Source organism: Mauremys reevesii, linkage group 5 (assembly GCF_016161935.1).
Source record: "Mauremys reevesii isolate NIE-2019 linkage group 5, ASM1616193v1, whole genome shotgun sequence".
Lineage (NCBI taxonomy): Eukaryota > Metazoa > Chordata > Testudines > Geoemydidae > Mauremys > Mauremys reevesii.
The window spans coordinates 27433379-27455952 of NC_052627.1; the positions used below are offsets into that span (position 1 = coordinate 27433379).

At 38.7% G+C, this 22574-nt stretch overlaps 1 protein-coding gene across 7 annotated transcripts in view; it reads right to left on the minus strand.

Moving 5' to 3' along the window:
• The window catches only part of STPG2 (sperm tail PG-rich repeat containing 2), a 410139-nt gene that overhangs the window by 103649 nt on the left and 283916 nt on the right, over positions 1–22574 (minus strand). The window contains exon 13 of one of the 7 annotated variants that reach the window (XM_039541572.1): positions 9913–10061. The exons of the other annotated variants lie outside the window; for them this stretch is intronic. Coding sequence (XP_039397506.1) covers positions 9913–10061 — 149 coding nt within the window. The remainder of the gene's footprint in view (positions 1–9912; positions 10062–22574) is intronic. 7 annotated transcript variants of the gene reach the window in all.

The following is a 22574-nucleotide window of genomic DNA, read 5'->3' on the forward strand; positions in this document are numbered from 1 at the left end:
CTTCAAGATAAAATTAGGTTATTCTCTAGCACATATTGGCCTTTATAGCTTTAATAAATAATTACACTACTGTAATAGAAAGGTCGGGAAATTAAAAATACATAATGTCATTTTTCACAAAATCCCAGATGTCACAGTATTACTGTAATTTCTGATACACTAAACTGAAATTCAATTTTCAAAACTACACTAATTAATTCTATGGACTTGGATTAAAGACTAAAATTTTCTCCATCATAATCACACATAGTAAGAGAGACTCTTATTACAAGGCTCCTATGTAAAATTATTGTTAATGATCCTAGAAGCATCGTATTAAGAGAACAAAGGCTAGGAATGTCACCTGGTCTAGGAGGATGTTGTTGTTAGATTGTGCTAGTTTGGGTGAGCTGTCAGAATAAGATAAGTGGAGTTCAGTTGTGCCATTAACCTCTGACATTTTTGACTGTGTAAGGCTATGTACTGTGAGAAAAGTCGCACATTTATTCTTTTAACTTGCTTCCCCTCCATTTGTAATGGTACTAAGATAAGATAGAATGGTTTAATGAAAGACAAAAAACACCACCACCAATACCCCAAAACTGGTTAAGAGAACCCATAAGGCATACAGAGAGATTTTTTAATAATTAGATATAAAAAATGAACCTGTACAGAGTAAATGAAACAAATTCTGCCAAGAGACAAAACACTGTAAATGTAGATAATTTACCCATCATAAATCTGGACATTTTAAGAACAAAAATTACAACTTCCAGTGCTGACAATTTGATTTATACTCTTGTCAAGCTAAGTTTAAATATCTAGAGAGATAGAAGAACAATGACAATCGTTGCACTATTTGTGCTTCTGGAGTTAAGTTTTAACTTTATAAATCCCAAATTCTTGATGTCTGATTTGTGTCCATTTATTCTTTTGCATAGAGACTGTCTGGTTTAATGTGATATATACCATCATGTGTCAGCAATCCACCTCTGTCATGTACATTGGCCAAACCGGACAGTCTCTACGCAAAAGAATAAATGGACAGAAATCAGACATCAAGAATTGGAACATTCAAAATTCTTGGAGAGCACTTCAGGCTCCCTCGACACTCAATAAAAGACTTAAAAGTGGCAATTCTTCAACCAAAAAACTTCAAAAACAGACTTCAATGACAAACTGCAGAACTGAAATTAATTTGCAAACTGGACACCATCAAATTAGGCCTGAATAAAGACTCAGAGTGGATGGGTCACTACAAAAAGTAATTTTCCCTCTGCTGATATTCACAACTTCTTGTCAACTGTTGGAAATGGGTGATTGCATTGGCCTCGTTAGCACTGACCCCCCGACTTGGTAAGGCAACTCCCACCTGTTCATGTGTTGTAATATATATACACTGCTTACTGTATTTTTCACTCCATGCATCTGATGAAGTGAGTTTTAGCCCATGAAAGCTTATGCTCAAATACATTTGTTAGTCTCTAAATTGCCACAGGGACTCCTTCTTCATTTGTTGGGATTAAGCACTGGTATAACAATCTCAATACATTATTAATATAATTCTATGGAGACAAGATTACAATGTCAAAATTAAACGAAATGATGTCAAAACAAATATCTGGATGTGCATTATGCTGTCAAAATAAAATCAGGTGAAAGGCTATTACTGCAAATCTTTAGAGACAACATAGTGCTGTCAGGATGACTAAAATGTCTACAGAGAAACTTATGATGTGAAAACAAAAAACTAAGTTACTAGTAAACAGAGTTCACCAATATATGGTCTTTACAGTTCCCACTTGAAGTCATGCACTGTAGTACCTTAGAATTGTTTTTAAATGTATGAATTTTTAAAAGTACTAAACCTATAAGCCCACCATATGCACATGTACCATGGCACCTGCTATGCTAAGAATTATATACAGAAGTACACAGAAGTGCAACAGCCTCTCATCCTCTGACTTCCTGTACATCTGTCCAGACAAGATATTCTGAAGAAAAGCTTAAATGAAGGATGGCATTGAATCTAGATCTGTGAAGGCAATTTATCTGAAGAATTCCCATTAGTGGGAGTTTTTTCCCCTTATAAATCTACCTCCACAGATCCCCACTCTAGCAAGCAATAAATACGTTCATAGGGGAAGGGCTAAGAAGTAAATATAAGTAAAATATCATGATAAAACTGTCTTCCCTAAATAAGCCTATGAGGTACCTTCTTCACCTAAATAGTACCACTGTGAAAATATGAATATAGCTCAAAATAGCTACCTTATAGATATCAGCCCAGCTGGGAACCTTGTTGTGATATGTCTTCAAAGCTGCCATAGCTTTTCTGGAATAAGGCTGGAGACTTTCTGGTGCTGAAACATGTGCACTCTTATCAATCAATCAATTCTAGTAGCTGCTTAGATAGTCTTAGAACTGTCTCCTTTGGGACCATGCCCTTTTAACGATACCCAACAATGCCAGGAAGATTTACAAATATCTTCAGTTTTCTCAGCATAAGAAATCCATGCCATTTCATTGCCAACTTGTAGAGAATTACCCATCTTGGAAGAGCTGAAGGATAGAAGGGAAAGAAAATTGGTTGAGCAATGGACTACCGAAGCAGGAATTGAGACATGCGCTCAGGAAGAATTCAGGCAGTGCTGTCATGGGACAAAGTCTTATGGAATATAGTGAAGTCACTCACTTGTGTGATTATGGTGATTGTGACAAAAAGCCCCCATTTCAAGCAGATAGTAGAAACTCTCTGAGAGTTTAAACTAATTCTGTAGCTTAGAGAGGACCAGATAGTGATCCCAAAACTCAGCAGGGATCTTTGTTGAATGACAAAGATGAAAAGATTTTTCAAGATGGATTTTCCCAGTGTGAGTAAATAAATGGAGATTTCTCTTCCACTGACCTATGATAGTACCCTCTACTTGGAATTCATAGGAGTGAGAAGTTAATTTCTTTAACTAGGATTGTAAAATAGGACTGTGTGATCCCTACTCTCACCCTAAATTTCCATTTTGCAACATAGGTCTTTGGAGATGCTAAGAGATTGCTCTATGTTTCGCCATACAGAGCAGTGCCATCCCACTCTAGTTGTCTGGCTATGCTGAAAGAATGACATTAGATATGGGTTTAATCAGGCCGCAACTTTATTATTGACAGATGTCTGGGACTAACCCAGTGGATAAAATGTGTGCAGTGCAGGTGCAAAATTTATGTCCCTCCATCAGATTCACTGCTGGGACCTTACCAATTCCAGCCAATTCCGTGGGGAAGGTGGGGGGGGTGTGGATTCCACAGCTCCCCACTAATTATCCAGGTCCCTCCAGCAATTCCCTTGCCAGGACCTTACCACTTCCAGCCAGCTCCGGGGGGAGAATGGGGGCGGGGGCCTTGCACCAGCTCTCCCGCCCCCCTTTTCGTCCAGGTCCCTCCAGCAATTTTCTTGCTGGGACCAGGTCCCTCCAGCAATTCCCTTGCTGGGACCTTACCAACCACACCCCCTCGTAGGAGGGGGTTAAGGTGGACTATAATGATGCGGGGGGTTGGCTCCCTGCTGTACCAGTTATAGGAGTCCCCAACTGTCCCCGGCTTGCTCAATTACCAGCACCTCTCCTTAATTCCTTTTCAAAGCCATATCTTTGTGTTCTTTTGTGCCTTAATTTATGGAGTACCTGCACTATACACCTAAATAAAGAGTTGCAACATATGCTATGCCTGAACCGAGCCTAGCTGAACCTGCTGCGAGGAAGGCGAATCCCCCCAACACTGCACTTGGCCAATATGGTGGTAAGGGAAAAATTCCTTCCCAGCCCCCCTTAGTGGGGTGGCTAGCGTAATGCCCACAGCAGATATAGCTGAACACCCGGCATATTTGTGACCTAATTAGGGAGCGAGGGTGGGTGCTGCCCAGCCTGTTCTGAGTAAAAAAGGGAGGGGTCAGGCCAAACTGACCTTTTTAAACCCCACATTCCTATGTGGTGAGTCATGTACCATGCTGACTGCTCTTTCCAACAGCTTTTCATCTACCCTCCTCCCCCAAGCCAGAAAGCATTGCCTCCCACAAGCCAGATAGCCTTCTTCTCCCGGCCAGCCAGACAAACTCCTCCCTGCTTAAGTGTAGGGTGGCGAAAGTGCAAGATCCATACTCCTATAGAAAAAAAAGCCATTTCTGGATAAAGAATGTGCCCTTCTTTCTGGAAGAAGCAACTGGGAATATGCCCAGTCCAGTGCAGTACTGAGATCAAATATAGTCCTTGGATATATAAGGAAGGAATATCCAGTGAAGTAGCGAGGTCTTATTACCACTGTATATGGCATTACTATTACAGTAATGGTCTCATTGTATCCAGTTCTGGTGCCCACACTTTTAAAATTATGTTGACAAATGGGAAAGGGTTCAGACAAGAGTTACAAGAATGATTAAAGGTTTGGAAAACATGCCTTACAGTCAGAGACTAAGAAGATCAATCTATTTAATTTATGTAAGAGGAGATTAAGAGGTGACTTGATAATATTGTATAAATACTTACCACAGCAAAAATATTTCTGACAGTGAAGGGCTCAGTAATTTAGCAGACAAAGGCATAACAAGATCCATTAGCTAGAAGAAATAAGGGGCAAATTTTTATCAGTGGGTAATTAACCACTGGTACAACCTACAGAGAGATATGGTAGATTCTCCATCACTTGAAGTCTTTAAATCTTTCTAAAAGATATGCCAGAGTTCAATTAGAAGTTATGAACTTGATGCAGGAATCATTTGGTGAAATTCTACGGGCTGTGATATGCAGGAGGTCAGCCTAGATAAGGGTCACTTCTGAACTGAAAAATCAGTGGCACTCTGAAAAAGTGGTAAAGCAAAAGGAGGATTTTACAACAACACTAGGAGGTCTGACTAAAATTAATGAGCTTAAATCAGAGTCATCAGGATATGATGGGTATTTTTGCCTTGCTTTATGTAGCACTTTGGAAACAGAGGGAAGGTACACAGAACTTGTTTACAATTGTACCAAGTCAATGCCTGGATACCTTTCCTTGTCTTTGAGCAGAATTATCAGCATTTGCTCTTCTTCTGACTAGCAGAGGTCTATGTGCAAGGTATCACATTCCAGAAACTACCTATTGACTACAATTTGAGATAAAGACCACCTGTGCTGATTCCAGCCCAGACAAATGAGGCTGCTATTCTTGTCAGGAGAATAGCTGAAGAAAAGACTATGTGCCATTCACAAAGATGAGTTACCTCTTTTCAAATTAAATTGGATCTTACCTGACCCTGACAAATGAGAGAGAATATTGCTGTAGTCTTGTCTATCAGCAACTGAACTACATGACCCTAACTGACTATAAAGAATAGACCACATAAAGAACAGCAAAATGATGAATGAGAGTGTATTAGAATACCATTCTTTTTTTTAACCCAAAAAATTGAAAACAAAGGGTTTGCATTTTGAGCTTTTACACACACTCTTATGTGGAACAAAGAGAACTTTTCCAAGAGTACTTTTCACAGAAATACTGTAAGATGCATAAGAGCTATTTAAAATCAGATCACATTTTGCTAGTGAGTCAATAAATGGGAATGCAGTAACACCCTCTTTTCACTTGTATGTGCAAATCCACCAATATATCTACAATACAATCCCAGATGAACAGATTAAACAAGACCTAATTTTGCTCCGTCAATACACATCACATTCACAAGAAAAGTGGAATACTCTCAAAATATTAAGGGCTGTATGAAATCTCCTCAATAACTGCTTTCAGCAGATCACTTTCCCTTGTTCATCACAACAATTTAAAATTACATTGTTTTTTCTTGAGGGTTGGACTGCTTAGCATTTTGCAAATTTAAGAAAAAGCAGTATACTTTGGAATATATATTGTACTCTAAGATGTTTTATTATATATAATATAAATATTATATATGATATTGTTACCTGTTTTCACACAAGCAGTTTGCCAAAGTTCAGGGTGCTGTGAGTTGTTTCTGCCTGAGGAGAAACTGATGACAGAGTCACAGTTTACCCAATCCTGTTTATTCACAAAGAATGTACCAAGTCCTGTTTCCCTGAGCACAGGAGGAATGAAACAACAGGAGGTAGCTTCTTTGCTCACAGCTCCAAACTCCTTTCAGCCAGCCCTCCATCTCCAAAACTTTCTCTCTAGGCTTTTCTCAGGGACACACTCCCAATGCTTGTTTAGGCAGTATCTGGAGCTTCTTTGTTACCTTCTATCTGCTTCTGTGGTGTTTCTCACCCTCTCTCTCACACACAAAAATACACCCCTCCCCCAAATGATACCCAGTGAAAAACCTTTATCCACATAGTTCTAATTCCATGTGCCTTTGTTGTGGTTTGAGGTCTCTATTGTTTCTTACATTTGTCCCAAATGAAGGGTGGCTGCTACACTCACCAATTTCACTATCATTTCACCCCAAACCATAACATTATAAATATACTAAAATTAAACAAATTTTCCATTTTGGACAATTACAACACAATACATAGTGTTTCAATGGTAGGGCCAAATCTCCATCATCTTATTCATAAAAAAGTCATATTAACTCTAATGGTCCATGATTTGACCCATAATTTGTAATCTTATGCAAAGGCTTTAATAGCAGCAAACTGCTGCAAATTTGACACCATCAGCTCAGGATTAAACAAAGACTGTGAATGGCTTGCCAACTACAGAACCAGTTTCTCCTCCCTTGGTTTTCACACCTCAACTGCTAGAACAGGGCCTCATCCTCCCTGATTGATCTAACCTCGTTATCTCTAGCTTGCTTCTTGCTTGCTTATATTTACCTGCCCCTGGAAATTTCCACTCTTGCATCCAACGAAGTGGGCATTCACCCACGAAAGCTCATGCTGCAAAACGTCTGTTAGTCTATAAGGTGCCACAGGATTCTTTGCTGCTTTTACAGAACCAGACTAACACGGCTACCTCTCTGATACTAAAGGCTTTAATGTTTGTCAGTAAAGGAAAGAGAACAGAAACAAACTGAATTTCATTTTATATATTCCCTTCATACTAAAGATATCTCATAGGACCATGCATACAATAAGGGCATGTCTACATTACACGCTGGATCAACTGGCAGCAATCGATCCAGCGGGAGTCGATTTATCGCATCTAGTCTAGATGCGATAAATTGACTGTCGAGCACTCTCCCGTCAACTCCAGTACTCCACTGGAGTGAGAAGCAGAAACGGAGTTGATGGGGGAGCATCAGCAGTCAATCTACTGCAGTGAAAATACCGTGGTAAGTAGATCTAAGTACGTCGACTTCAGCTACGTTATTCACGTAGCTGAAGTTGCGTAACTTAGATCAATTCCCCCCCTCCCACAGTGTAGACCAGGCCTAAATAACACACTTATAATACAAGAAACCACATAATCAATCATTAAGCTAAGAGCAACAGCTCTTACATCCTTGAATATTACATGTGAATTTATCTAAAGAGGAAATACTGGCCATGAACTAGTTTCCCCAACTATTTGTGCAAAGCACCATGAGATATTTAGCTTTTTTCATGGACAACCAGCAGAAAAGAGTAGAAGACACCTCAGCTTACAGTCAGATCACAAGGGTGACAACTTATTATCCAAATGTGACACTTTCTCTTGCCTTCAGTATTGCTTTGGTATGGCAGCCCTAGCTGTATTTCTATGGTACATTGCATTGTCCATTTTCAACTGATATTTCTGTGAAAACAGGAATTTATTTTTTCAAGGAATCCTGCCACAGTTGACAGACCCCAAATCCAGCCCATGCTCCTGTTAATCGTGAAAACATTATGAGTCCTCTGAAACAAGAATGGCAATATTCTTAAGTGTCTAAGAACCATGCTTTAAAGCACCTTTGAAAACCCATACACAGATAGATAAACAGATAAAGCTTGATGTCAAAGGGAGTTGAGGGCATTCAGAACCTTCAGGATAAGGCAAAAAGAAAAATCTCAATGCACAGGTTATGTAGTACAAACAAAATAGGCCTGGGACTTTGGATTTCCTGCACTTGCAGGGACTGTGAGTGGTAGTCCTGCAAGTACAGGCAAAGGTCTGTGCTGGGAACATGGGAATCATAAAAGTGCAGTTTTAGGTCCAACCATTGTGATTTTAAGATTACTGCAACCTCATTTGGTGGCTCTTGGGGGGGGATCCCATGGAAATTACAATATCTTTTAAAATTGGGGGGTGGGCAGGGAAGAGAGGTCCAAACTTTAAAATGTCCCTTTGGGAATTCATCCGCTCCCATTTCTTTCTTAAATGAAGCTAGCCTTTATTTAGACATTACAATTGATTGCTACAGAAATTATTATATCATCATAAACTAAGAGTTACTTCAGGAAGAGAGCAGGCAGCAGGGACAGAGACTCAATGGTTGTATTTTCATGCATAGATGCCTTGTAATAAAGAATGAAGAGAAATACAACAAATTGCAGAAAATGCACTGTTAGGTTGGGAACGATTGCATGGTATGTACTCAAGTAAAAAGCTGCTACATCTCATGGAACACTTTGGGGTTGTCTGCATGGAGACATGTAGAAAATTAAGGTGTATCAGGTAAAAGTGTGAAGTCAGTGAGCATAAGTTAAAGCACGTTAAATCTTCATGTGGATGCTCTAATTCGGGAGTAAAGTAGTTTTATGTCTGTGTAACTTAATCCTCCTTGTAATAACAACTCCTTGTAGGAGGATTAAGTTACAGCAAACTAAGGCTACTTTGCTCTTGAGTGAAAACATTCATATAGCTGTGGTGTGTGTGGATGTATGTGTTAATGCACTTTAACTTATATGCATTGACTTCATACCTTCAGTTGATTCACCTTAACTTTCGTGAGTATCCTCCTGTAGACAAGCCCTTTGAAATGTATTTTATTACACTATAAGGGACTAGAACGATTTCTTAATAGAATGCCTTTCTCAGTGTTCCATGACATGTAACAGCTCTGTAACTTGAGCACAAACTCACACAAACATTCATGTTCTAAACTAAACCATACTGCTTCAGTAGGCATATACCATCTAAGTTGTATTGTTTACACTAGTAGTTTTACTTGTATGATTATGTTTCTTGAACAATGGACTGTTTACAGCTCCCTGTTAAGAGAGAGATTAAGGCATTCTTCTAATTTTCCACTTCATTATTCCTTTGACTATTGACCTTTTGTATTTTTGGATGTAACTGATCATGGAAAAAGTCAGCAGAGTACTATTGCAATAGATTAAATTCAGCTTTCCAAAAAGATCGCATATCCTTCAGAAAAACATACTAAAATGAAACACAATATCAAAAGTTATTTTCTTGAATGCTTTGCAAACATGATGCAGTGTTGTGTCAGAGAGGAAAATTTCTGTGAAGCCTTTCAATCTGCCAATGGATTTCTTATATTTTTTTCCATTTTTTAATAGGAAAAAAAGATGTTTCCCAAGGAACAACCCATGCATACTGAATACCTCTCTCCTTTATCCCTTTATTTCATGGTTCACTTTCATCAGTACATGGGGAGCTGATATAGGCAAGAGAAGTTACAAGCTCATCCTCTTTAAAATAAATGCTTGAGTTCACAGGATGATACACCTCTCCTTTCCACACTGACTTTTTTTTCCTAACTTGGTTAGGGTCTAACCAATCACATGCATGAATCACATGCATTTTTCCATTCTCGTATATTGAAAATGATTAATTATTTAAGTGACTTGTCTATGTGTTCCAATTCACTGTAGAACTGCACAAAACTTTATTGAAATAAACTAATTTGGGGGCTTCTTCTATTGTGTGCTTTTGTAAGGATATCACACACAAAAAAATAATAATAAAGAATAGATGACAGCATCTGAAATCTAACTTAAGATAATCCATATTCTCATTTTCCAAGTTTTTCAAGACAATTACTGACCTTTTAACTATGTTTCCACTTACTTTTTTTTATTTTGTTGGGTAGAATTTTCATTTATCATTGGTGCTATTAAGCCCACCTTCACAGCTCCTGCTGCTGCTGCTGCAGAGAACAATGCCTGAATGAGGGCACATTCTGAGCAATGGACAAGCAGGGGTTGCCTGAGGATCCCCTATGTGAAAAGCACTCTTCAATATTGCAGTAACATTTCCAAAGTACACTCATATATTTAAAACATGACATCTAATTGAGGATGGTAAAGGAATGGTAAAGGGAAATGTTCTAACCTGACCATGTGGGATGTTGAGCCTATAATGAGCATGTGTGGTGTTGAAGTCATTCTTACCCATAATAGTAATTTTGTTGCAAAGATACATTAACCTTTAGAGGCCTGGAATTTCTTTACATTACCAACAAAAGGCATCACAATGAATACATTATAAGTAGCTCCTGTTTTGAAAGCATTAAAATTATGCGTGTCCACTTCGGGCCAATTTGTCTTTGTCTCTAGAATCCATGGGATCTGTGCATAGCCCACACAAGGGGTATGCACAGGAACAATCACAGTCCCTGAACTCAGAAAAGTCCAGCCCACCTTTGCATTTGTCTGCAAAATATACCAGATGAACCAGGGCACAATCCCTCTCAGGGCTCTCCCAGGGTGGTACAGTTCAGCATCATCCCCAGCTAATGGCCGTGGCAAAATATCACCATCTATTCTGGGTATTAGGAGAGCTGGAGAGGCAACATGCTTAACCTCTGGATTGGGAAAGTGTACCTCACTTTGCTCAAAAGTGGTCTCCATAGCTTTGATCTTGCTGGCTCTTTGACAGCAGCTTCTCATCCAATTTAACTTCCCTGAAAGTCATACTCTACCTAGTAACAGTTTTCTCCAGGGCAAGCTGCTTTCACTAAATACATTTAACATGATGGCAGGCATTGTCCAGTCTCCCAGGTACGTTTTACAGTGATTTATTTCAATTTCTATCAAACTCCTTAGTGGAAGATCCCAAAGGCAAAGGAAGTGACAGCACTCCACAGCAGCTACAGGACACCAAGTTAACAAATAAGTCATTTTCTCTAACAAAATGGCTAAATATGCTGTCAAGTTGGTGAGTCCGTATGTCCCTTGGCACACAGCTTTCCATGCTTATTAAATAAAAGCTTCCAAGTCAAAGGGAGCTGCTTGTGTGCTCAGCAATTATGAAAATCAAGTCATCTCTTTAGGTGCCTAAATATTGACCTAAAAACCTAACTTCGGGCTTCTATTTTTGAAAATCTTGTCCACAGCTTTTTCATATTAGCATAGAGAATGATAGGCTTAATCAGGGTCTGCAACCCAAGCCCAGCAAAAGCCAGACTTGGAGAGTGGTCAGGTTAAGAGTAGAGTGTTCAGTATGTGGTGATCTAGCCATAAAAGGGACTATATTCCTACGTCTGCAATCCATTCATTTTATAAGACATTTTATCTGATGGGACTAGCTGCTTTGTTCAATATGGGATGTAGTCAGTGAGCTTCTAAGGCTGGTCATGAGTCAGCTTCACTCCATGTCACACAGCAGGCAGTAGCTGATTCAAGTGCTTCATTAATGGACATGCTTTGTAATCCAGTAGAATCCTGATTTTTATGAGTATTGACCAGTTTTCTGAACCACTTTTCTGCTGCTGAAGTAATCTTTCTGCCACCAAATGTGACATCAATCCTTCCGCCAATATCAAGCTATCAGAACATGAATACTCCCAGATGGTTTGGGCATATGAAGAATCACCCTTCTGCACTTACCCAAAGACAATGAAGCAACAATGAGACATAGAGGAGATGCATGTGGAAGTTAAAGGCAGGCATCTACATCATCCCAGGCTGGGAGTGCTCTTGAGCTCGCTTTTTTTCTTATAAGAAAATGAAGGGAATCAAAATTACCTAACTTGCAACAGTGAAACTAATGGGAGCATTTGCAGACTAAGGACTAAAAGACTTGACAAGAATAAAGCACGGCACATGGACTTTTCCATCTGTGGCTGATCATGTAAGGACTGGACCTTTACTGACTTTGGCAAGATGTCTCTCATGGACAGGGTAGATGTCTAAGGCATTGACCTCTCTATGGAACCTGGACCACTGTTTGAGGTCTGTGCAACCATTCATGGTTTTGGGTACGAATGGATGTTGGCTACTGCTGGGATAACTCCTTAGGTTGAGATGGAGGCACTTAGGGATGACAACTGCTTCAGGGGACACTATGTAACTGGAGCTAGAGTACATTTTGGAGAGTTTCTGTGTATGTTTATGTCAGCAACATTGAAACATTTGTAGTTTAACAGTAAATCCAAGTTTATATTGTTCCCGAATAATTTTCACATAAACAAAAGGCTTGATTAGGCCCAAGCTATTTTTTTTTTACAAGTAATGAACTCCAATTCAGTGTTAAATGGAAGTGGAAGAGTTGGTAAAAGAGCATTCATTATTAATGCTGTACCTCCGGTTTAAGAAGATGAACTAATTACAATAAAAATAATAGCCTCTATTCACAAAAAGTCTCATCAGCAGCAAAGGCAGATTTATATAAAGATAGATATGGATCAATACACCTTATAAAAACAAAGAAACATAAACGTTGAACATGATTAAAAATACAGTCCTTTATGCAAATGTGAATGTGCAAATATTTAACTCTTATGATTTAACTCTAATGAAAAAGAAATCTTAACCATGTAAGAGATTGGGGAAGTTCAGTCTAGTGCACATGTTCATATTGAAAACACAGGGAAACAAATCCTCTGCAGTCAGAACTGAGGACTGGGTTTTATGATTAACTCTACACTGCTCCTTATGTGACTTTGGACAAAAACACTTTTCTTCTCTTTCTCAGTATAACTGTTTGTTAAATGGGTATAATAATACTTACACACCACATAGCAGTGTTCCAAGTAAAATTTGGTGGGGGAAGTATATTACAATTACTGGTCCGGTGTATAATGAAAAGTAATATTTTTACTTAATTTATATATAAAGCATTGTTTTTATATATACCTAGACTGTGAAATACATGGATTTTTATAAAGTAAAGAGATAAATAAGGTGCTAAAGATATGTCACTGACTGATGCTTATATTAACCACATTTCCATACTCTCAGAAGTTTCTTCATCATTCATTTAAATATACTGTAAACTGAATTATTGAGTTCTATACTGAATAACCATATAATAAAGTACAATAGCACATTATTCTGGAGAGATTCAAAGAGAATTAATTTATTTCAACTAATAATGGTCTCATATTGATTTATTTTCTAGTCAAATCTAAAATGAAACTTGATAAAAAATATTACTTCAAAGTAACAGGATAAAGGAAACAAAATATTCTTTCAGTATGACCCTCTGAGAACATGATTTGGGGCAACAATTAAGTAATCAATTTGGTTATTAAATGCCATTGCCTTTTAAAAACAGCAGCTCTCTGATTCCATTAGGGTGTCAATTTAGAATTATGAAAGCACTTTAAGTTCTTTCAGATTCTGCTGGAGCGAGTGATCCAAAGTAAAAAGCCTTTCCAAGTTCAAGGGGGACTGACACATTTCAGGTGAAAGTTTACAGTCATTGGGGTGACGCAAAAAAGTAGAATTCTTCAACTGTACCACATTTCTTTGTAGACTCCTTTTGTTGGTTATTATGGAGAAACACAGTTGAACCCATGTTCTACTCTGAAAAGGACAATGTAAAAATGTTAACTACTTAACTCAAAAGATCTGTTAACTTTTTATGGTTATTTAGTTTCATATAAGCCCGCTTCATTGCCAAAAATAAACTCCTGCTGCCTTTTATCCCTGTTAACCCTGCAGGCCAACAAAGCTAAGAGCAAGTCTACACTTAAAATGTTGCATTGGAGCAGCTGGGGAGAGAGCTCTCCCACCAACATAGTGCTGTCTACACGGTGGGTTAGGTCGGTTTAACTATGTCACTCAGGGATGTGGATTTTTCACAACCCTGAGTGACATAGTTATACTGATATAGGTCTGTAGTGTAGATCAGAACTAAAACTTCAGTGTAGACACTCAATACTGTGATGCAAGTGGTTCTTCCATCGCCGTAGTCAATCCACCTACCTCAGAGGTGGTATAGATTGAAGGAAAAAAATTTCCATCCACTTCACACTGTCTACACTGGGGTTAAGATCAGCTTAACTATGTTGTTCAGGGGTGTGGATTTTTTACACCCTTAAGTGACATAACTTTTCTGTGTAGAACAGCCCTAAGTTACTGTCAGTGAAACTGTGCAAACCCATTAATGGCAACTGGGCTGTACAGGTATCAAGGTGGAAACACCCAGCACTGATGCATCACCCTCAATTTCTGGGCAGGATTTTAAGTCTTCTCTGCATGCATTAAGCTCGCTGAGGAATAGAGATGTTGGGAGCACTTTGTTGCACCAACCTGTGTTTTAGACCTGTATTTTTCTGACTGGTAAATGCCAGTGGGGAAGACGTGTGCTCATTGTTGGTGGAGAAGGTCAATCACCCACTTAGAGAAGACAGTTTGCTGGCTTCCCATAAGAATATCCTCAAATAGTCTGTGCTCATGAAACCATCAGTTAACACGTCAATCTGGGCAAACAGCAGCCTGTATCTAACATTTAGTTTAACTCTTTCCACTTATACTGTCTCTGTTTATGCTGTGTTTTTAAAAGTGCAAGCGCTTTGGAGCTGGGATCATGCTTCTTTGTACAGCTTCAAATATATTTTGGATGCTAAGAAACAAATACATACTAATAATATTCATACTAAACATCATTTTTGGTTGTCTCTGTGGGTGAAATTCTGCTAGATTTGATATCTGCACTATGCTTTTAAAGATTTGTCAAAAGCATCTATAACATTTCAGAGGTGCTTTATATTTTTGCATATACATAGAAATCAGTATGTACACGAGTACTAGGTAAAAGAGAATCCTGAAAGTTCAGTTACAAAAGAAGATGTCTGATACTAAAATAGCAAAAATGTGAAATCCTGATACACAAAACAAATTCAAACAAAATACACACCTACACAGCTGTTACAGTAACAGCTGGGCCACATCTGTGGCTCTAAAAACTGACAAAGATGTTATGTGAAAACAGCTGTCTGAACATATTTAAAATGTAAATGATTTTACATAGTAGCAAGAGATGGGGAAAAAACAACACCCTGTTGCTTCGTTATGAACAAGACAACATTCTGATTCTCCTTTAAAAAAGGATATGCTTGTAAATATTTTAACAACATATGAATCAGTATGCAGCCAAACAGCAAAAGTTTAGCTTGACCAAACTGAATAAATTCTATTTAATTACATGCAGTTCTAGAGCTTTAAAATTCCATCTCTCCTGCAGGGTATTTTCTCCCCATATGGAGATTTTCATTGAACAACACTGCATTCCCATAAAAAGGCATTCCTCTCATGCAGCAATGGTGAAATGTTAGGGCTCTGGGGCTGTGAAATATTAAAGCCATCCCTCACCTGAGGCTTTGATACCATCAAGTGTCACAAGCTAAGATAAGAGGAGGGCTTGCTCAGTGCTTGCAAGAGAGACCCTCAAGGAAAATCCTCCCCCTGAAGAAAGTGATGTTGAGGACATTATGCTGGGAGAAAGACTATAGTTGTAAGAAGACATGGGGCGGCTCCAGGCCCCAGCACGCCAAGCACGTGGTTGGGGCGGCAAGCCGCGGGGGGCACTCTGCCGGCGCCGCGAGGGAGGCAGGCAGGCTGCCTCCGCGGTTTGCCTGCGGAGGGTCCACTGGTCCCGCGGCTTCGGCGGACCTCCCGCAGGCGTGGTTGCGGGACCATCGGACCATCTGCAGGCAAGCCGCAGAAGGCAGCTTGCCTGCCGTGCTTGGGGCAGCAAAATTCCTAGAGTCGCCCCTGAAGAAGACATAGACAAGATTGTATCAATTTTGGTTCGATAAATTTCCCAATGGCACTTTTCACAAGAATAGAGTTTTAGATCCAGTATTAATGGCCAATTTCCCATCTGACTTTTTACATCCTGTCAACTAGAGTGGGTCACAACATTTTTGACAAGATGTAATTTCATCAAAGACAAAAGTTTTTGTGGAGACATGTTGATTTTGGTAATGTTTTCGATGGGAAGGTTTCTGAGGTCCAGGGCTCTCTGTCACTTTTGAACAAAGTGAGAATTAGAGACAGACTAATGGAAAAGCTCACGTTTTCAATCCAAAAACAGCTGTTTTGATGCAAATCAGTTTCACAAAAAACATTTGAAAAGTTTTATTTTCATTTCCAAGTAGAACGAAAATAAATTTCAAAACACTTGTATTCCAGCCACTTCTACTCAGGGGCGGCTCTAGACATTTCGCCGCCCCAAGCACGGCGGCACGCCACAGGGGGCGCTCTGCTGGTCGCCGGTCCCGCGGCTCCGGTGGACCTCCCGCAGGAGTGCCTGTGGAGGGTCCGCTGGTCCCGCAGCTCCACCGAAGCCACAGGACTAGTGGACCCTCCGCAGGCACACCTGCGGGAGGTTCACCCAAGCCCTGCCTGCCACCCTCCCAGGGACTGGCAGAGCGCCCCCCGCGGCATGCCGCCCCAAGCACGCGCTTGGTGTGCTGGGGTCTGGAGCCGCCCCTGCTTCTACTGTCTACTTTAATGACTCAGAGTTTCACTTTCTGCCCCAAGTTATTGTATAGAGTTGTTGTGTGAGGTGAAACAAATGCTATGTTCCAGTTTAGAGGATTGTTGCATTTCAGAGGTAAACCACTTTGGGAGACTTGGGAACTAAACAGCTGTTTAAATGAAGTGTTATTAGTCATTGTAGTTCCTCACACACAAACCCCACAGAGAAAAAAGTAATTAACGCATCTAGGTAAAAGAAATTATACTTCAAATCACAAACCCTTTAATTTCTGTATTTCTTACATTCCAAACCAATATATTTAATTTACTTTAAAACTTCAAAATTGTTCTTGTTCAATATCTTTTTCAAAGTTATACAGAACACATAATATATTACAATGAGAAACTTACGCAGCCCAGACTATTTAATTTAAGAAAAAAGATTATGATGTGATTTGATCAGAGTTTGTAAATACTTACTGTAGGGAGATGATTTCTGACGCTAAAAGGGGCTGCAATGCAATAGTCAAAGGCATAACAAGATCCAATGGCTATAAATTGAGGCCGAAGAAATTGAGATTGGAAATGAGGCATACATTTTAAAATAGTGAGAATAATCAACCACTGGGATAACTTATCAAGGGATGTTAGCGGATTTTCTGTCATTAGAAATCCTTAAATCAAAATTGGATATCTTTCTTAAAAAAATAAAAAAAAGCTCTAGCTCAACCAGAAGTTACAGGCTTGATGCAAGAATTACTGGATAAAATTCTACATGTGTTATGCAGGTCAGACTAGACGGTTACAATGGTCCCTTCTGGCCTTTACATCTATGAATCTATGTTGACTCTCTCTATATATTAAGAGACACTAGATTGTTCTTCGTGGGTATATGCATTGTAGGCAGGGCAACTATAATACCTGGAGTACTCTGGTGTCTGGGGGAGCATGAAAACATCTATACTCCTTGAAGGCCAATGTTTGGGTGAAGGGAATCACAGTTCCACTCATTGTCCATTCTCCTCAACCTCTTTAAGACACTGTGTGCTTCCAGGGAAAGTCTTAATGAGCTGTCCCAGTGCTCCCTGGAGTTATGGGGAGGAGTCCAAAAGACACAGCTTCTTATTCCCCACAGTACATCTGTGTAAGGGATAGCCAGATTCTAGTCTTAAATGTATTATTTCAAATATTATACAAATAAAATTCCCATTTGCAAATATAACATAACAGGAGTAACTATGACATAGTGATGTCAGCATTTCAAACGCGCTATGAACATAATGACCATGACATAATCACCCTCAAAAGTACATTTCCATTTTGTAGGGTTGGAGTATAAGGGGACTGTCATAAAGATTGACAATTTTGCTTTATCCGTATGATTCAAAATTTGAGAGAGGAGAAAAAATGTTCTATTATTTGTTTTGTTTTCTGTGTAGAAATCATAGAGCTGTTGTTCAGTTTCTAAATTCAGAGACAAGTTTGTTTTAAAATGTCCAAACGATAAGAATGCTTTAATGAATATGCCTTTGATTACCTACATTCTTTTTTGTTTATTTTTTGTCTCAAACCACATGCCTTCCTTTAAAAATATTTTCAGCATGATTAAATAATGGCAATGTGACCCCACCCCCTTTTTTTTTTTGGTTAAAAGGTTTTAATGGATAGTATTTAAGAGGCTGTCATGGAAGCACTACTTAAATACTAAAGTTTTGAGCCATTTATGTTATTGCAACTTTCATGAGCACATATAAAATAAATCTAACGTAATACAGTAAATGCACATGGAAACATATTTACTAAAAATCCTCTTTATGTAACTGTCTTTATCAAGGATTGAAGAGCAATGCAAATGCATAACAAAACACCATCCTTATAACTTAGTGGGTCTTTTTGTTGTTGTTGCTTTTTAATGACTAATATTGAATTTATTTCTAATATACTATCACTGCAATAAACACAAATGTACATGTTGTCCAGCATATTATGGACAAAGGCTTACTGGACTGGAAGAAGAGCAGAGGACAGGGCTGGCTCCAGGGTTTTTGCCACCCCAAGCGCGGGGGGGGGGGGGGAGAAAAAGCCGCGATCGCAATCGGCAGCAATTTGGCGGTAGCGCTATCACACCGCTTTCTTCTTCGGCGGCAGGTCCTTCCCTCCGAAAAGGACTGAGGGACCCGCCGCCAAATTGCCGCCGAAGAACCTGACGTGCCGCCCCTTCCCCTTGGCCGCCCCAAGCACCTGCTTGCTGAGCTGGTACCTGGAGCCAGCCCTGGCAGAGTAATAGCCAATGCATGAGGATTAGCATAAGCTTCATGGCATTGGAACCAGGGATCCTTATTGCACTACACAATTACAAGTCCATGTTTATGTTTCTTCTCTTAGGTCCCGACTCAATTCCTACTTAAGTTAATGGGAATCTTTCCATTGACTTTGATAGGAGCTAGGTTGGACCATATATCTCCCCCCATCCCATTGAGGATCACACAAATTGAATTTCTGCTCCATCAAAAATGTAGAAACATTGTAACTTTTCTCTTCTGCACATCATTGATAAAGAGGATACTATTTGGTCCACTGTAAGCAACTGGTGCAGGGGTAGGCAACCTGCGGGACGCGAGCTGATTTTCAGTGGCACTCACACTGGCCGGGTCCTGGCCACTGGTCCAAGGGGCTCTGCATTTTAATTTAATTTTAAATGAAGCTTCTTAAACATTTGAAAAACATTATTTACTTTACATACAACAATAGTTTAGTTATATATTACAGACTTATAGAAAGAGACCTTCTAAAATGTATTACTAGCACGCAAAACCTTAAAATAGGGTGAATAAATGAAGACTCAGCACACCACTTATGAAAGGTTGCCGACCCCTGAACTGGTGTATGACATGCACTTTTCTTCAAATGTAAGCACATCCTTACACTATGTATTTGTTGCCGTACTTATTTAAAGCTGGCAATTGTTAAAAAGTATTTAGAGAATCTCCTTTAACAAATAAAAGGCAATTATGATCAAATTAACATTGAATTCTAATTAAGCAGGAAGGTGGCTGTTTTATGTGCCTAGCTAGACATATCAAAACTATGAGATGGCAGCAAACTTTTAAAATTGTTTTTTTTTTTATGATTCTGAGACCAGCTTTCACTCATGATCACAAGCCTTTTTTGGAACATGAAGAAATCTCTCTCTGCCTTTGGGCTATCCATTATCTGTCTGTTCATAAAATAAAATAAATACTCAAAAAAATCCTCTTGTGAATGTCCAGAATGTAAGTTAGACAAAACCTTGGCGATATATTTATATTGTATGTCCCTGATTTATTACATGCTCTATTTTTATTAATATTAGGTTAGGTATTTTTGTTGGGACATCTGAACATTATTTTTGTGGATGCTGTCCTTTTATTAAATATGCATTCTGGAGAGAAGTGTTTTCACTGAACTAGTTGCACATGAACATATCATTTCCCATTTGTTTAAAATTTAAACTAGAGAATGTTATTAATTTTAATTTCAGCTATTCTGTACACTTTATGTGTAAATGCTGTAAAAAGATGTGTAACGATTGTGTACATTAAAGTAAATTGGGCGCTTAAAGCAAACAGAATACAACTGTAGTGTTTTACTTCACTGAGTATTAATGTTTAATAAAAACCAGCATTAATGCCTGTGGATTTTAATAATAAACCACATCCAGAGAATTATTTTGATAATTTTAGACAAATATAACGTATGTCTTCAGTTAATATACTTCAAAAATGGAATATGTATTTCTAATTCCTAATAAACTGCATTTAATCCAAAAATTTCATGAAGAAAAACAAATTAAATGTATTTTATTGATTCATAGATTCCAGGAACAGAAGGGACCATTGTGATCATCTAGTCTGACCTCCTGTATAACACAAGCAAGAGAACTTCCTGAAAATAATTCATAGAGCACACTTTTTTATAAAAACAGCCAATCTTGATTTAAAAATGGTCAGTGATGGAGAATCCACCATGACCATTAGTAAATTGTTCCAATGGTTAATTGCTCGGACCATTATCAATTTACACCCTACTTCCTGTCTGAACTTGTCTAGCTTTAACTTCCAGCCATTGGATTGTGTTATACTTTTCTCTGCTAGACTGAAGTCCTCGTTATTAAATATCCATATGTAAATACTTATAGACTGTTAGCAAGTCACCTCTTAACCTTCTCTGAGTTAAACCAAACAGATTGAGTGCTTGGAATCTCTCATTATAAAGCATGTTTTCTATTAATTTAATCATTCTTGTGGCTCTTCTCTGAACCCTCCCCAATTTACCAACATCCTTGAATTGTGGACACCAGAACTGGACACAGTAGTTCAGCAGTGATAGCATCACTGCCACGCATAGAGGTAAAAAAACCTCTCTACTTCTACTCAAGATTTCCATTTATGCATCCCAGGATCGCATTAGCCCTTTTGGCCACAGCTCCACACTGGGAACTCCTGGTCAGCTGATTAACCACGACTTGCAAATCTTTTTCAAAAAGTCACTGTTTCCTAAGATAGAGTCCCCTATCCTGTAAGTATGGCCTACATTCTTTGTTCTAGATATATACATTTACCTTTGGCCACACTAAAACACATATTGTTTTCTTGTGCCCAGTATACCAAGAAATCCAGATCACTTTCTGTAAGTGATTTGTCCTCTTCATTATTTACCATTGCCCCAATTTTTGCATCATCTGCAAACTTATTAGTAATAATCTTGTGTTTTCTTCAAGGCCATTGATTAGAATGTTAAATAGGGTAGGGCCAAGAACCAATCCCTGCAGGACCCCACTGGAAACATACCTGTCGATAGTGACTCTCCATTTACAATTACATTGAGACCTATGAGTTATCACCTTTTAATCCATATAATAATGTTTGCCGTGTTAATTTTATATTATATCAACCCTATTACCTTTATCAACCAAACTTGTAATCTCATCAAAAAATCTCATCAAGTTAGTTTGACAGGATCCATTTTCCACAAACTCATGTTGATTGGCATTAATTATATTACCCTCCTTTAATGCTTTATTTATCAAGTCCCCTATCAGCTGCTCCATTATCTTGGGTGACTTGAAACTAAACATATTAGAAAGCACAGAACAAAGAAGCCAATCACTAATTCCTAACCAAAGTGTGGGTATTATTTATGAATACTCTCATATTAAAAATACATCATAGATCAGTATTGCTAAGGGAGTCAATAACTGTGTTTTTTAAGTTGGAAGAGACCAAAGACACTAAAGAATCTGATCTTTTTGCATATCTTTGCTGCTTACAAAATAGTGTACTTTTTATGTATTGTAACACAGAAACATTAGTCCCTGATCCTGCCAAATACACTTTTGCTTAACTTTACTATCCCCAGTTGACCCCTTGAAATCAATGGGACTATCCAGGGTAGAAGCTATCTAGTTTGCAGGGTGAGGCACTTAACTGTTAATGTGGGGGAATCCCCAATTATACAGCTCCGACACCTTGCCTATACTCTGTCCAAAAATGTATAAGAAAATAATAACTGGTCTCTGCAAAGTGTCTATGGTACATTTTGGCTCAAAGCAAATTTTTTCAGCTGAGTTATCAAGTCCTAAAAATTAATTTCTAATAAAAATGCTAAGAGGCCTTTAACTACAGTGGTGCTAGTGGGCACTACTAAAATAAACAGAAGTCCCTGTCAGTGCCAGAAAACCAGTCCATCGTTAGAGACACTTTTCTAGAAGCTTTTTATTATATCTGGATGATAATAATCTTCCCACTAGTGAGTCTGCTGGTTTCAGGGACATACCAAGTTTGTCAGAATAATTTTACATGTTCCAAACAGCAGGCAGAGTAAACAATAACAAAATAGAAAACAAACGTTGCATGTCTTCTTTCTCGGAAGTTACTACAGTAACTTTTTGTAGTTAGTAACAAAAGCAGTCATTTAACCATACTCCTGTGCATATTAAAATTCTCAATTTAAATAGCTGAAGATACAATGTAAACTTTCTGGGCCCAAGTCTCAGATGTGGCAGAGGAGCACTCAACAAAGCTGAGGAGTGAGAGTGTGTGC